The 12,500-nt window shown below is 42.6% G+C and overlaps 1 protein-coding gene across 1 annotated transcript in view; it reads right to left on the bottom strand.

The window, feature by feature from the left end:
• The window catches only part of LOC123505057 (EH domain-binding protein 1-like), a 59,794-nt gene that overhangs the window by 20,886 nt on the left and 26,408 nt on the right, over nt 1-12,500 (bottom strand). The window contains 3 exon segments of the mRNA XM_045256086.1: nt 228-341; nt 952-1,317; nt 11,653-11,805. Of these exon segments, the coding sequence (XP_045112021.1) occupies nt 228-341; nt 952-1,317; nt 11,653-11,805 (633 nt within the window).

Below are 12,500 nucleotides of genomic sequence, written 5' to 3'. Positions count from 1 at the left end.
GTGGTGGGTGCTCTGTCTGTCTGTCTGTCCCCCTCTCTCTCTCTCTCTCTCTCTCAAAATAAACCTAAAATTAATCCAGATTTTTCCTATAAATTTCTTCAGATATTCCACAAACATGAATTTTCCTGAGATTTCTCCTGATTTTCCACACCAATTCACACATTTCCCGGTAGAATTCCTCCAGATTTTTCCAGACACACAACACACACTCTCTCTCTCTCTCTCACCTTGGATAAGAGCCGCTGAGGTCCTCCTTGGTGAGTCTGCACCTCCCGTCTTGTTTGCTCTAAAAGTTGCCAAGCCCTCTCTTTCAATTCCTCCTGGCGTGACGTGGCGGGGCGCTGTGAGGGAGAGAGGGAGAGGGGAAGATAGGTTAGTAGCAGTAGTAGTAGTAGTAGTAGTAGTAGTAGTAGTAGTAGTAGTAGTAGTAGTAGTAGTATTGTGATTCAGTATTTCAGTTTGTTTATGAGTTGAAATGTTGACAATCTGAGTAGTAGTTGTAGTAGTAGTAGTAGTAGTAGTAGTAGTAGTAGTAGTAGTAGTAGTAACAATAATATCAATGACAAACACTCGTTAATATTTAAAAACACGAGTAGTAGTAGGGATGGTGGTGGTAGTAGTAGTAGTAGTAGTAGTAGTAGTAGTAGTAGTAGTAGTAGTAACAACGCTAGATAAAAAAAAATTCGTTAATAAAAAATAAATAAATAAATAAAACAGAAATTAGTACAAACAAAAAAAACACGAAATAAAACACGTATTAGAATTAAAACACCAAAAAAAAAAAAAAAAACACCGTCTTTTCAAAATATATAAAAAAAACACACAATCTCTTTAAACTACAAAAATATATTAAAAACACGAAAAAACACGAAAAATAGAAAAAATCACTATTAAAACACATTAACAGCAAAACACAGCAGAAAATCACAGCACACAGCACACAGCAGACACCTGAGACAATAGTGAGACGAGAGCTGTGTATGCCAGTTCATCTTTTTCCAGCCCAGCTACACAGCACAGCGTCACAGCATCATTTGAACAGCAATCAGCACCTCCCTGTTGCTGTGGCTGTGCTGTGCTAATGGCTGTAGCTGTGGCATTCCTTGGCTTGGCCCCTGTGCTGTTATCTGTGCTGTGTTCATTGCTGTGTGGCTTCAAAACAGCATTAAATTCCCTCGTTTGAATTGGTACAGGAGGAGGAAGAGGAGGAGGAGGAGGAGGAGGAGGGAGAGGAAGAGGAGTACCACCACCATCACCACAGCCCACAGCAGTAGCAGCAGCAGCCACAGCATCAGTAGTAGTAGTAGTAGTAGTAGTCTGTTTGTGAAAGAAAAAATTATAAAGGTGATGCAAATTATCAGATTTTAACCAGCTTTTTCTTTCCTCTCTCTCTGTTTGTCTCTCTCCGTCCGCCATTTTGTCTGTCTGTGTGTTGATGTCTTCCTCTCCTCTTCCTCCTCCTCCTCCTCCTCCTCCTCTTTCTTCATCTCCTTTCTTCTCAAAATCTAATGTTCTCAAATTATATATATCAGTTTTTCTCTTCTCCTCCTCTTCCTCTTCCTCCAAGCCTAGATCTTCTTCTTCTCCTCTTCCTCTTCTCAAATCTTCTTCCTCAAAATCTAGTATACTGAAGCTTAATACACCACTTCCTCTTCTCTCCTCCTCTTCCTCTTCCTCATCCTCCAAATCTTGCAGCCAGTAGTCTTCCTCTTCTAGACCTTGTAACCAGTCCTCCTCCTCCTCCTCCTCCTCCTCCTCCTCCTCTTCCTCTTCCTCTTCTTCTCTGTTCAGTCCATCCCACTCAAGACAATCCACAGCAAAATCTGGGGTGCAACTTGCAAAATACTCAAAAGTTTCATGTTCCCCAGTTTTCCGCGCCCCTGGGATGTTTACCGGGGTTGACACTGCACCTTGGACACCCCCGGGCCTTCCCTCAGACCCCTGGGTATCTGTACAGCCCCTGGGAACACCGCTAACCCCGTGGGGAGGCGAGGAAAGTGTGTTTGTAATAGGGATCACAGAAACATGGTCTCGCAATACACCAGACCAATATTGTAGGATTGTGTTGCTGTTTGCTGATCTAATGCCGCCTGTGTAGCTGTCCTGGCGTGTCAGTGCCATGTTGAGGGTGCCAGATGTGCCAAGGGTGCCACTCAAGGCCACAGGGGGCATAGGAACCCTGGGAAAGTTGAGGGTCTTACACGTATTGTGAGGAAATACAAAACGTGTTGAATCGATAAGTGGTGGTGTGTTTGCGGTGTTTGGGGTGTTTGGGGTCGATTCCGAGTCTATTAAGGGGATGTCCAGGTCCTCAAGGTCAAAGAAGGACTCGTTGAGGTCAGGGGTCATGCTGGGGTCACGTGGCGGCGAGAGGGGTTTCTGCAGAGCTAAAGAAAAGAAAGGCGTCCTATTTTTTGACATTATAAAATCCTGCCAGTGTCTTTCCTGCGCCTTCATGACCCTGCTAGACGGTGACCTGGCTACCCGTGACCTGGCTTGCCTCGTGGGTGACCTGGCTTGCCTTCTCAGTGACCTAGCTTGTGGCGTGACCTCGTTTCCTGGTGAGTCATTTAGCGGCATGGGTTTACACTTGACCTGGCTTCGTGATTTGACCTTTGACCCATTTCTTGGTGACCTGAGTTGACCTGTGGGTGGCTTCCCTTCACATGGCTTGACCTGGCTTGATGTGGCTTCTGGCGTGACATTATTTGACCCTGGCTGAGTCTCTGGTGAGCTGGCTTGTGACCTGGCTTGACTTGACGTGACCTGGCTTATTCCTGCTTGATGTTTAGGTGAACTGGCTTTGAAGATCTCATTTGACCTTGTTTGGGTTAATGGCTTAGTTTGGGACCTGGCTTGGGGTTCTAGTGAGCTGACCTGGCTTGTGGGTGACCTGGGTGTAATCACAGAGGATCTTGTATTGTGGCACTGCGCAAAGGGTCAGTGCCAGTTGATAGAGTGGCATTATGTTGGCACTCAGAGATATTTAAATTTTCGTGTGTGTTATCGTCAGCAGTGCCAGTTTCAGACAGTGCCACGTACCAAAATACCTCTTCTATTGTGGCACTGTGCAAGGTATCAGTGGTCATTGAAATATTGGCACTATGTTGGCACTCATGTAAAGAGGAACCTTCAAAACCACTCATGTTCTCCAAAGTGCAAGTTTCAGTCAGTGCCACATACCAAAACACCTCTTCTATTGTGGCACTGTGTAAATTATCAGTGGTAATTGAAATGTTGGCACTGTTTTGCATTCTGAAGATTTTGGTCAAAGTGCCAATTTCAGACAGTGCCACATACCAAAACACCTCTTCTATTGTGGCACTGTGTAAAGAATCAGTAATAATCGAAATATTGGCACTGTTTTGGCACCCATGAAGATTCTGATCCTCAAGAGTGCCAATTTCAGACAGTGCCACATACCAAAACACCTCTTCTATTGTGGTACTGTGCAAGGTATCAGTGGTCATAGAAATATTGGCACTGTTTTGGCACTCAGACAATGAAACACCTTCCTGAAGATTCTGGTCCTCAAGAATGCCAGTTTCAGACAGTGCCACATACCAAAACACCTCTTCTATTGTGGCACTGTGTAAATTATCAGTAGAAATTGAAATATTGGCACTGTTTTGGCACTCAGACAATGAAACACCTTCCTGAAGATTCTGGTCCTCAAGAATGCCAATTTCAGACAGTGCCACATACCAAAACACCTCTTCTATTGTGGCACTGTGCAAGGTATCAGTGGTCATAGAAATATTGGCACTGTTTTGGCACTCAGACAATGATACACCTTCCTGAAGATTCTGGTCCTCAAGAGTGCCAATTTCAGACAGTGCCACATACCAAAACACCTCTTCTATTGTGGCATTGTGTAAATTATCAGTGGAAATTGAAATATTGGCACTGTTTTGGCACTCACTGGAAATAATGTCCAAATCATCTTCTTCCTCTTCTTCAAAAGTGCAAATTTCTATCACAGCAAAATTTTCTTCTTTTTTCTTCTCTTCCTTCTTTCTTAGATTTTCCTCTTCTTTCTCTTCCTTTTCTTCTTTTTCCTCTTCCTCCTCTTCTTTCTTTCCTTCTATATTTTTATCTTCCTCTTCCTCCTCTCCTACATTTTCCTCTTCTTCTTCCTCCTCTAAAACTCCAATCTTGTCTTCCTTTCTTCCTTCCTCCTCCTCCTCCTTCATCTCTCCCTCATTTACCTTCATGTCTTCCTCCTCTTCCTTCTCTTCTTCTTCCCAATACTCTTCTCTACAGCACAAACACTCCTCCTCCTCCTCCTCCTCTTCGTCTTCAGGAGCGTGTATTACTATTAGAGGAAGAGGAAGAAGGAGGGAAGAAGACTTAGCTGTATCTGTGTCTTCTTCCTCTTCTTCTTTCTTTTCTTCTTCTGCGTCTACTCTTCTCTCTTTCTTCTCTTCTTTTTCTCTTTCTTCTAATTCTTCTTCCAATTTTCATATTTTTCTTTTATTTCTTGCGATTTATTTTCATTTTCCGGTAATTTTCCTGGTTTTCCTTCAATTTCCAACAGTTCTTCTATTTCTATTTCCGGCAATTTCTTCTCGACTGCCGGTAATATTTCTACAATTTCCGGCAATTTTTTTTCGGTTTCCGGCGTAATATTAAGAATTTCCGGCTCTTCAAATTCCATAAGATTAATTTCCACGTTTCCAGTATTTCCAGGTACAATATTCAAATTTCCTCTGTGGTTCTTCATTTCCTGAGTTATTTCCGGCTCTCCAGAATTTCCCGTGGTTAAATTATCCATGTTTTCTATTTCCAGGAGATTAATTTCTGTATTTCCAGGATGTGCTAATTCCAAGTTTGATTCCAGTATTCCTAAGGTTTCAGAAAATCCAGAATTATTGGTTTCTTTTAAGAGGTTCTCAAATTTCAGAATATTTTGAGGTGTTCCAGAAATGTTAAGATTTTTCATATTTTCTCCAGAATTTTTGAGTTTAATTGTCCATTTTTTCGGTAGGCGTATCAATTCCCAGAAGATTTTCGACACAAATGTCTGAAATGTCTCCAGATTTTTCAGACACGTCAGGATTTTTCTGTAGACTTTCTCCAGATTTTTCACAAACATTAGAATTTTTCAGTAGATTTTCTTCAGATTTTTCACAAACATTAGAATTTTTCAGTAGATTTTCTTCTGATTTTTCACAAACATTAGAATTTTTCAGATTTTCTTCAGATTTTTCACAAACATTAGAATTTTTCAGTAGATTTTCTTCAGATTTTTCACAAACATTAGAATTTTTCAGTAGATTTTCTTCTGATTTTTCACAAACATTAGAATTTTTCAGTAGATTTCCTTCAGATTTTCCACAAACATTAGAATTTTTCAGATCTTCTTCAGATTTTTCGGATAAAACTTCCATTTTTTCCGTAGGTGTTTCAAATTCCATTAGATTTTCCACATAAGTTTCTGAAAGGTCCAAAATGTCTCCAGATTTTTCAGAAACATTAGGATTAATCAGATTTTCTTCATAATTTTCTGCAATAACGTTGTCTTTTTCTGTGGACGATTCAATTCCCAGTAGATTTTCCACACAAACTTCTGAAACGTCCAAAATGTCTCCAGATTTTCCAGAAATGTTTGGATTTATCAGTAGATTTCCTTCAGGTTTTACAGAAGTGTCCAAAATATCCGGTAGATTTCCTCCAGATTTTTCAGAAACATCCAAGATTTCCGGTAGATTTCCTCCAGATATTCCACAAACATCCAAAATTTCCGGTAGATTCCTCAGATTTTTCAGAAACCCCAAAATTTCCGGTAGATTCTCTCCAGATTTTTCAGAAACCCCAAAAATTTCCGGTAGATTTCCTCCAGATTTTTCATAAACCAGATTTCCCACAATTTCTCCAGAACCCTCAACATTTTCCAGAGTTCCAGCATCTTCCAGCCTTTGAGCCACACACACCTGCGGGCTCACCACAGTGCACACCTGCAGCGCACATGTGTGGGTACCTGTTACTGCTGTGGCGGTGGTGATGGTGGAGGAGGAGGAGGAAGAGTAGGAGGAGGAGGAGGAATAGTAGGAGAAGGAGGAGGAGGACGACGAGGTAGGAGGGTCAAAAGAGGAAGATATGCATGTTTTCTCTTTCGATGAGGAAGAGGAAGACGAAGTGAAAGAAGAGGAGGAGAAGGAGGAGGAGGAGGAGGTATCTGTCCTTCCTTCTACATTGACTGAGGATGACATGGAGGAGGAGGAGGAGGAGGACAAAGGAGTGAAATCAACAAAACAGCACACACAACACTCGGACACCACCCAAACCTCCCTTCCTTCGACAAACCACACAGGAAACACAGCATCCTTCACCTGCACAGCCTCCACACCCAAATCCTTCACCCCCTCCCACAGGATACCCCCGCAGGACCCCACACAAGGGCAACAGAGCCTCGAAGTCCTGTCCACCTTCCCTATGTCAACAAATCTCTTATAATCAATCTCGTAACGGCAAAGGGCATACTCAAAATCGTGTCTCAGTGCTGGTAGGACTTCGTAGGACTCAAGGGTATCCTGCAGGACTCTAGCAGGTGCAGTCCTCAGGGTTCGGTGGCTAGTGAAGGACCCGTGCATAGACTCAGGCTCAGGTAGGATGAGTTTGAATATCCTATCAAAACGCATTGGTTTTTCCACGACTTCCTCTGCGGGTCCTTCTAATGGTAGGACCCCTGGGTATCCTGCCTCATTATAGGGGTCCTTTAGTGGTGTGTGAGTCCTTTGATCCTTCAGTCCTTCCTTCAGATCACTACTACTATTAGGTATCCTTTGTGCAGGATTCCTAAATGTATCCTGCAGTGATGGCGAGTCCTGAGGTTCCTGGAATGGTTTAGAAGTTCCTACATCCTTCCCAGCATCCTTCAAACTATAGGACACCGTGGCATCCTTCTCACTTGATATCCTTTCAATAGGACTCCTCTTTAGAGCATCCTGCAGTGGTGGCAAGCCCTTCTGTGGGTCCTGGGATGGGTTAAGGGTACCTGCATCCTTCCCTGCATCCCTCAAGCCACAGGACTCATAGATATCCTTCGTGGCATCAACACAACGTATTCTATCCTTTCCTGCGGCAGAATCTGGTATCCTTTCACTGGGAGTCCTGTTTGTAGCATCCTGTAACGTCCTATCACCGCCAAACCACATAGAGTCATAGTAGAGATCCTTCTGCCTCAGCTCCTCAATAATCCTGCCAAAGGGGTCCTCCTCAGCCTCGAAGGAGAAGGATACTGTCTCATCCTCCTCATAACCAAAGGGCGTCACACTTGCATACACCTTAAACTCCTCCGACTCAAGATCCTGCACCTCGTCTGCGAAGGATACCGTTTTGGAGTCCTTAGCCAGCCATACTGAGTCATACACCCTGCCTGTAGGACTCCCTGAAGGACCCCCTGAAGGATATTGATGGTTTTCCTTCCTCAGACTTCGATGTGGTGGTTTCGGGGACTCGTCGAAGGATACCCAGCGTTTCCGTGCATCCTTCACTCGTGTTGGAGTTGTAGGACGTTTGGTGGGGTCCTGTGGGTGAGATAGTGAAGAATGCGTCTCTTCAGGGTGTCCTAAGGTAATTTTGGCATTTCCTGGGTTGAAATTGGGGTCTTTTGGGGTCTTTTGGGGATGTCTAGGGTAGTTTTGGGGTTATTTAGGTCATTTTCGGAGTTATCTAGGGTAGTTTTGGGGTTATTTAGGGTAGTTTTGGGGTTATTTAGGGCATTTTTGGAGTTATCTAGGGTAGTTTTGGGGTTTTCTGGGGCGAATTTGGGGTTTTCAGAGGTTTGTGTGTTTGTGTTGTTGTTTTCATTTTTGTCTTCATTCTTTGCATCTCCTCCTCTTCCTCTCTTCTGTTTGTCTTCCTTCCTTCCTCCTCTTCCTTCGTTTGCTTCTTCTTTCTCCTCATTCTTCTCTTCCTCTCCTCTCATTCCTCCTCCTTCCTTTGTTTCATCTTGTCCTCCTCCTCCTCCTCTTCCTATCTTCTCTCTTTCATCATCTCTTCTCTCTCCTCTCTCTTCACCTCTTGTCCCTCCCTCATGTCTGTCCATACGTGTGTCATGACCGTTTTCAACCTCCTGTGCGTGTGTGTGCGTGTGCGTGTGCGCGTCTACGCCCACACAGCACTCACCCCAGTTCACCTCTTCAAATTTGGCCCACGGGGAAGAGGTGAAGTCCCAAGGGAGGGTGTGAGGATGCCCTGGGGTGAAACTGTGATGTTCCACGGTAATTTTGGGGTGATCTGGGGTAGTCTGGGGATATTCTCGGGAAAAATTGAGGTGTTTTGGGGTGATTTCAAGGTTTTCTGGGGTAAAATCGAGGTGTTTTGGGGTGATTTTGGGGTTTTCTGGGGTAAAATCGTGGTTTTTTGAGGTAACTGTCTCCCCTGTGGTTTCCTCCCCTGGGGTATTCGAAACCTCCACTGTGGATGTACACTCTGACACCCTTGAAACACCCCTAGTGGTAGAAAGACACCCTGGGGGAATATTTAGCTCTCCTGTGGCTATATTCCCCTGTGTACTGGCCGTGTCACCCCAAGAACCAGCTGTAGTGTGCATAGGTGTGCCTTCCCCCGGGGTAGCTTGGCAGTCCCCAGGGGTAAAAGGCCCAGGGGGAGGGTTTAGCTTCAAATCGTCTTTTTTAGGGATTTTTTGCAATGTTTTTTCAATTTCCTGTTTTTGCGGATTTTTTTCTTGATTTTTGGTGTTTGTTTTGAGCAATTCCTGTTTAATCTCATCTGTTTTTCCAAATTCCTGTTTTTCCACCATTTTTTGTGTCTTGATATCCGCCTGTTGTTTTTGTCCCTCCTGTTTGCTGACCTGTGTTTGTTTTCCTTTTCCAGCCAAATCTTCCTGTTTTTCCAAGCCTTTCTGATTGGTGACCTGTGTTTGTTTTCCTTTTCCAGCCAAATCTTCGTGTTTTTCCAAGCCTTTCTGTTTGCTGACCTGTGTTTGTTTTCCTTTTCCAGCCAAATCTTCCTGTTTTTCCAAGCCTTTCTGATTGGTGACCTGTGTTTGTTTTCCTTTTCCCGCCAAATCTTCCTGTTTTTCCAAGCCTTCCTGTTTGGTGACTTGTGTTTGTTTCGGTCCTTCCTGTTTGGTGAGCAGTGAATTTTTTCCCTTTTCCGCCAAATCTTCCTGTTTTTTCAAGCCTTTCTGTTTCCCTAAGGCTTGTTTCCCTGCCTCCTGTTTCCCTCCTCTCTGTTTCTCCATCCCTTGCCTCAAAAAATCCCGTTTTCTTGTGTCTCCCTTCAAAGCCTCCATTTTCTGTGTTTCCTTCTTGGCCTGCGTGTTTTTCTTGAGCCTCTCCTTGAAATTAGAGAACGTGGAGTGCTTTTCGGACATTTTCACTGGCATTGTTTGACTTTTCACCCCCCATCGTCCGTTTTCTTTATCTTTTTTAACATTCACTGCATTTCCTCTCTCATTTTCTTTCGATATCGTTGAAAAATACCCTCGTTTTCTATCCCTTGGGGTTCCACAGGGCTCTCTTTCATCCAGACGCGTGTAACTGACCCTCGTTTTCTTTGCTGCCTCCTCCGTTTTCTCTTCAAGGGGTGGCTTAGGAAAACTGATATCCTTCGTGTTTCCCGTTTTCTGTTTATCGTTTCGCTTTATTGTTATGTTCAGGGGTATGGAGGGCTTTGCTAAGGGCGCCCCAGGGTCTTGTAGGGCCTGGGGGGACCTTGGGGTGCTCCTGTGGCCCTGGGCAGTGGTCGGGGTGGACTAGTGAGAGGGAAGAGGAGGTGAAATGGTTGGTTGTGGAGGAAGAGGAAGAGAGGAAGAGAGAAGGGAGGAAGGAAGGAAGGAAGGAAGAGAGGATGAGGAGAGGAGAGGAGAGGAGAGAAGAGGAGGAAGAGGAAGAGGAAGAGGAGGAGAGAGAAGAGAAGAGAAGAGAAGAGAAAAGAGAGGAAGAAGGAAGGAAGGAAGGAAGGAAGGAAGGAAGGAAGGAAGGAAGGAAGAAGAGAGGAAGAAGAGAGGAAGAAGAAGAAGAAGAAGAAGAAGAAGAAGGAAGAGAGGAAGGAGGAAGGAAGGAAGGAAGGAAGAAGGAAGGAAGGAAGGAAGGAAGGAAGGAAGGAAGGAAGGAAGGAAGGAAGGAAGGAAGGAAGGAAGGAAGGAAGGAAGGAAGAATAAGAAGCATACATGACGAACAGAAGAGGAAACAGGAATAAATAGAAGAATTTGAACAGCATAACAATAATAATAATAATAATAATAACAATAATAATAATAATAATAATAATAATAATAATAATAATAATACATGCAAATACAAGCAAATACAGCAAACAAGAAGGCACACACACACACACACACACACATACATACATACATACATACATACATACATACATACAGACAGACAGGCAGGCAAATAGGGTAAGTGAGGAAAACTGATAAAAATGTAAATAATAATAATAATAATAATAATAATAATAATAATAAAAGCTTCATTCTGACTTTATTTATGCCAGAAAAGCTTAATTCTGCCTTCTAAATATTAAAAACAGCTTAAATTGGCTTCAAAACACCAAAAGAGCTTAAATTGTCTTTGAAACACAAAAACATTAATTTGCCTTCAAAGTAACCAAAAAAGCTTATATTGGCTTCAAAACACAAAGAAGAGCTTATATTGGCTTCAAAACACCAAAAAACAGCTTAATTTGGCTTTAAAACACCAAAATCCAGCTTAATTTAGTAAAAAAAACAGCTTAATTTGGCTTCAAAACACCAAAAAACAGCTTAAATTGGCTTCAGAAGACTCAAAACCTGCTTAATCTGGCTTCAAAACATCCTTACCAGCTTAAATTGGCTTCAAAACATGCTAAACAGCTTTCATTGGCTTCAAAACACCAAAAACAGCTTAATTTGGCTTAAAACACCAAAAAAACAACTTAATCTGACTTTAAAACACCAAAATCCAGTTTAATTTGGCTTCAAAACACCAAAAAAACAGCTTAAATTGACTTCAAATTACCAAAACAGCTTAATCTGTCTTTAAAACACCAAAAAACTGCTTAATTTGGCTTCAAAACATCCTAAAACAGCTTAAATTGGCTTCAAAACATGTTAAATAGCTTACATTGGCTTCAAAACACACAAAAAGCTTAAATTTTGCTCCAACTGAACAAACAAGCTTAAAATGGTTCCAAAAACATCCAAAACAGCTTGAATTTAGGTTTCATTCACCACAGGAAAGCTTAACAAGGCTTCAAAGGGGCAAACAAGCTTACTTTTCCAAACGCTACAGCTTCAATGCTTTTTTTTGTCATTATTTATATTTTTCAGGTCAGACTACATGCAAAAATAAGCTTTGGGTACACAGAGCTTCATTCCAGGCCAGCTTAAGCTTCACAGGGGCAGCAGGCAATGTTTCTAGCCATTCACAGACTCTCTCTCTCTCTCTCTCTCTCTGTAACCTTACCTAACCTTCTCTCTCTCTCTCTCTCTCTCTCTCTTTCTCTGTAACCTTCCCTCTCTCTCTCTCTCTCTCTCTCTCTCTCTCTCTCTCTCTCTCTCTCTCTCTCTCTCTCTCTCTCTCTCTCTGTCTCTTCTCCTCTCCTCTCTCTCTCTCTCTCTCTCTCTCTCTCTCTCTCTCTCTCTCTCTCTAACCTCTCTCTCTCTCTCTCTCTCTCTCTCTCTCTCTCTCTCACCTTGCCTGGACTCTCTCTCTCCCTCTCTCCCTCCTCTTGGCTGGGAGAGAGGTCCAACAGTCCCGGTACCGCCCCCTCTACCACTGGGGGCGGAGGAGTGGTGGTGGTGGTGGTGGTGGTAGTTGTTGTAGTGGTGGTGGTGGTGGTATTGTCCTGGTGTTGATATGAAATTGTGTTTTTCTTTTTTTTTTTTTTCTTCTTTTTTTTTATATAATTTTGTGTGGTTTGTTTATTGCCTGAAGTCAACTCTCGATTAGCACGATTTTGAAAGATGCCGTTTTTTATTATTGATTTGTTAATTCTTGTTATTTTGGTATTTGAAGGGTTAAAGTTCTTGCCAATACGTCACCACAACCACAAAAACACTCTTAAAAATATAAATAGAGACAACTAGGCAGGTTTTGAAGACAGTTTCTCCTCTTAACACACCAGAAATCTTGTTAATCTATCGCCAGAACCACAAAAACACTCTTTAAAACATGATTGAAGAGAACTAGGCAAGTTTTCAAGACAGTTTCTCCTCTTAACACATCAGAAATCTTGTCAATCCGTCACCAGAACCACAAAAACACTCTTAAAACATGATTGAAGATAACTAGGCAGGTTTTGAAGACAATTTCTGCTCTTAACACACCAGAAATCTTGTCAATCTATCACCAGAACCACAAAAACACTCTTAAAAATATGAATAGAGACAGCTAGACAGGTTTTGAAGACAGTTTCTCCTCTTAACACACCAGAAATCTTGTCAATCTATCGCCAGAACCACAAAACCACTCTTAAAAATATGACTGAAGATAACTAGGCAGGTTTTGAAGACAGTTTCTGCTCTTAACACACCAGAAATC

Source organism: Portunus trituberculatus, chromosome 2 (genome assembly GCF_017591435.1).
Source record: "Portunus trituberculatus isolate SZX2019 chromosome 2, ASM1759143v1, whole genome shotgun sequence".
Classification (NCBI taxonomy): domain Eukaryota; kingdom Metazoa; phylum Arthropoda; class Malacostraca; order Decapoda; family Portunidae; genus Portunus; species Portunus trituberculatus.
This window is presented reverse-complemented; position numbering and strand designations above follow the sequence as displayed.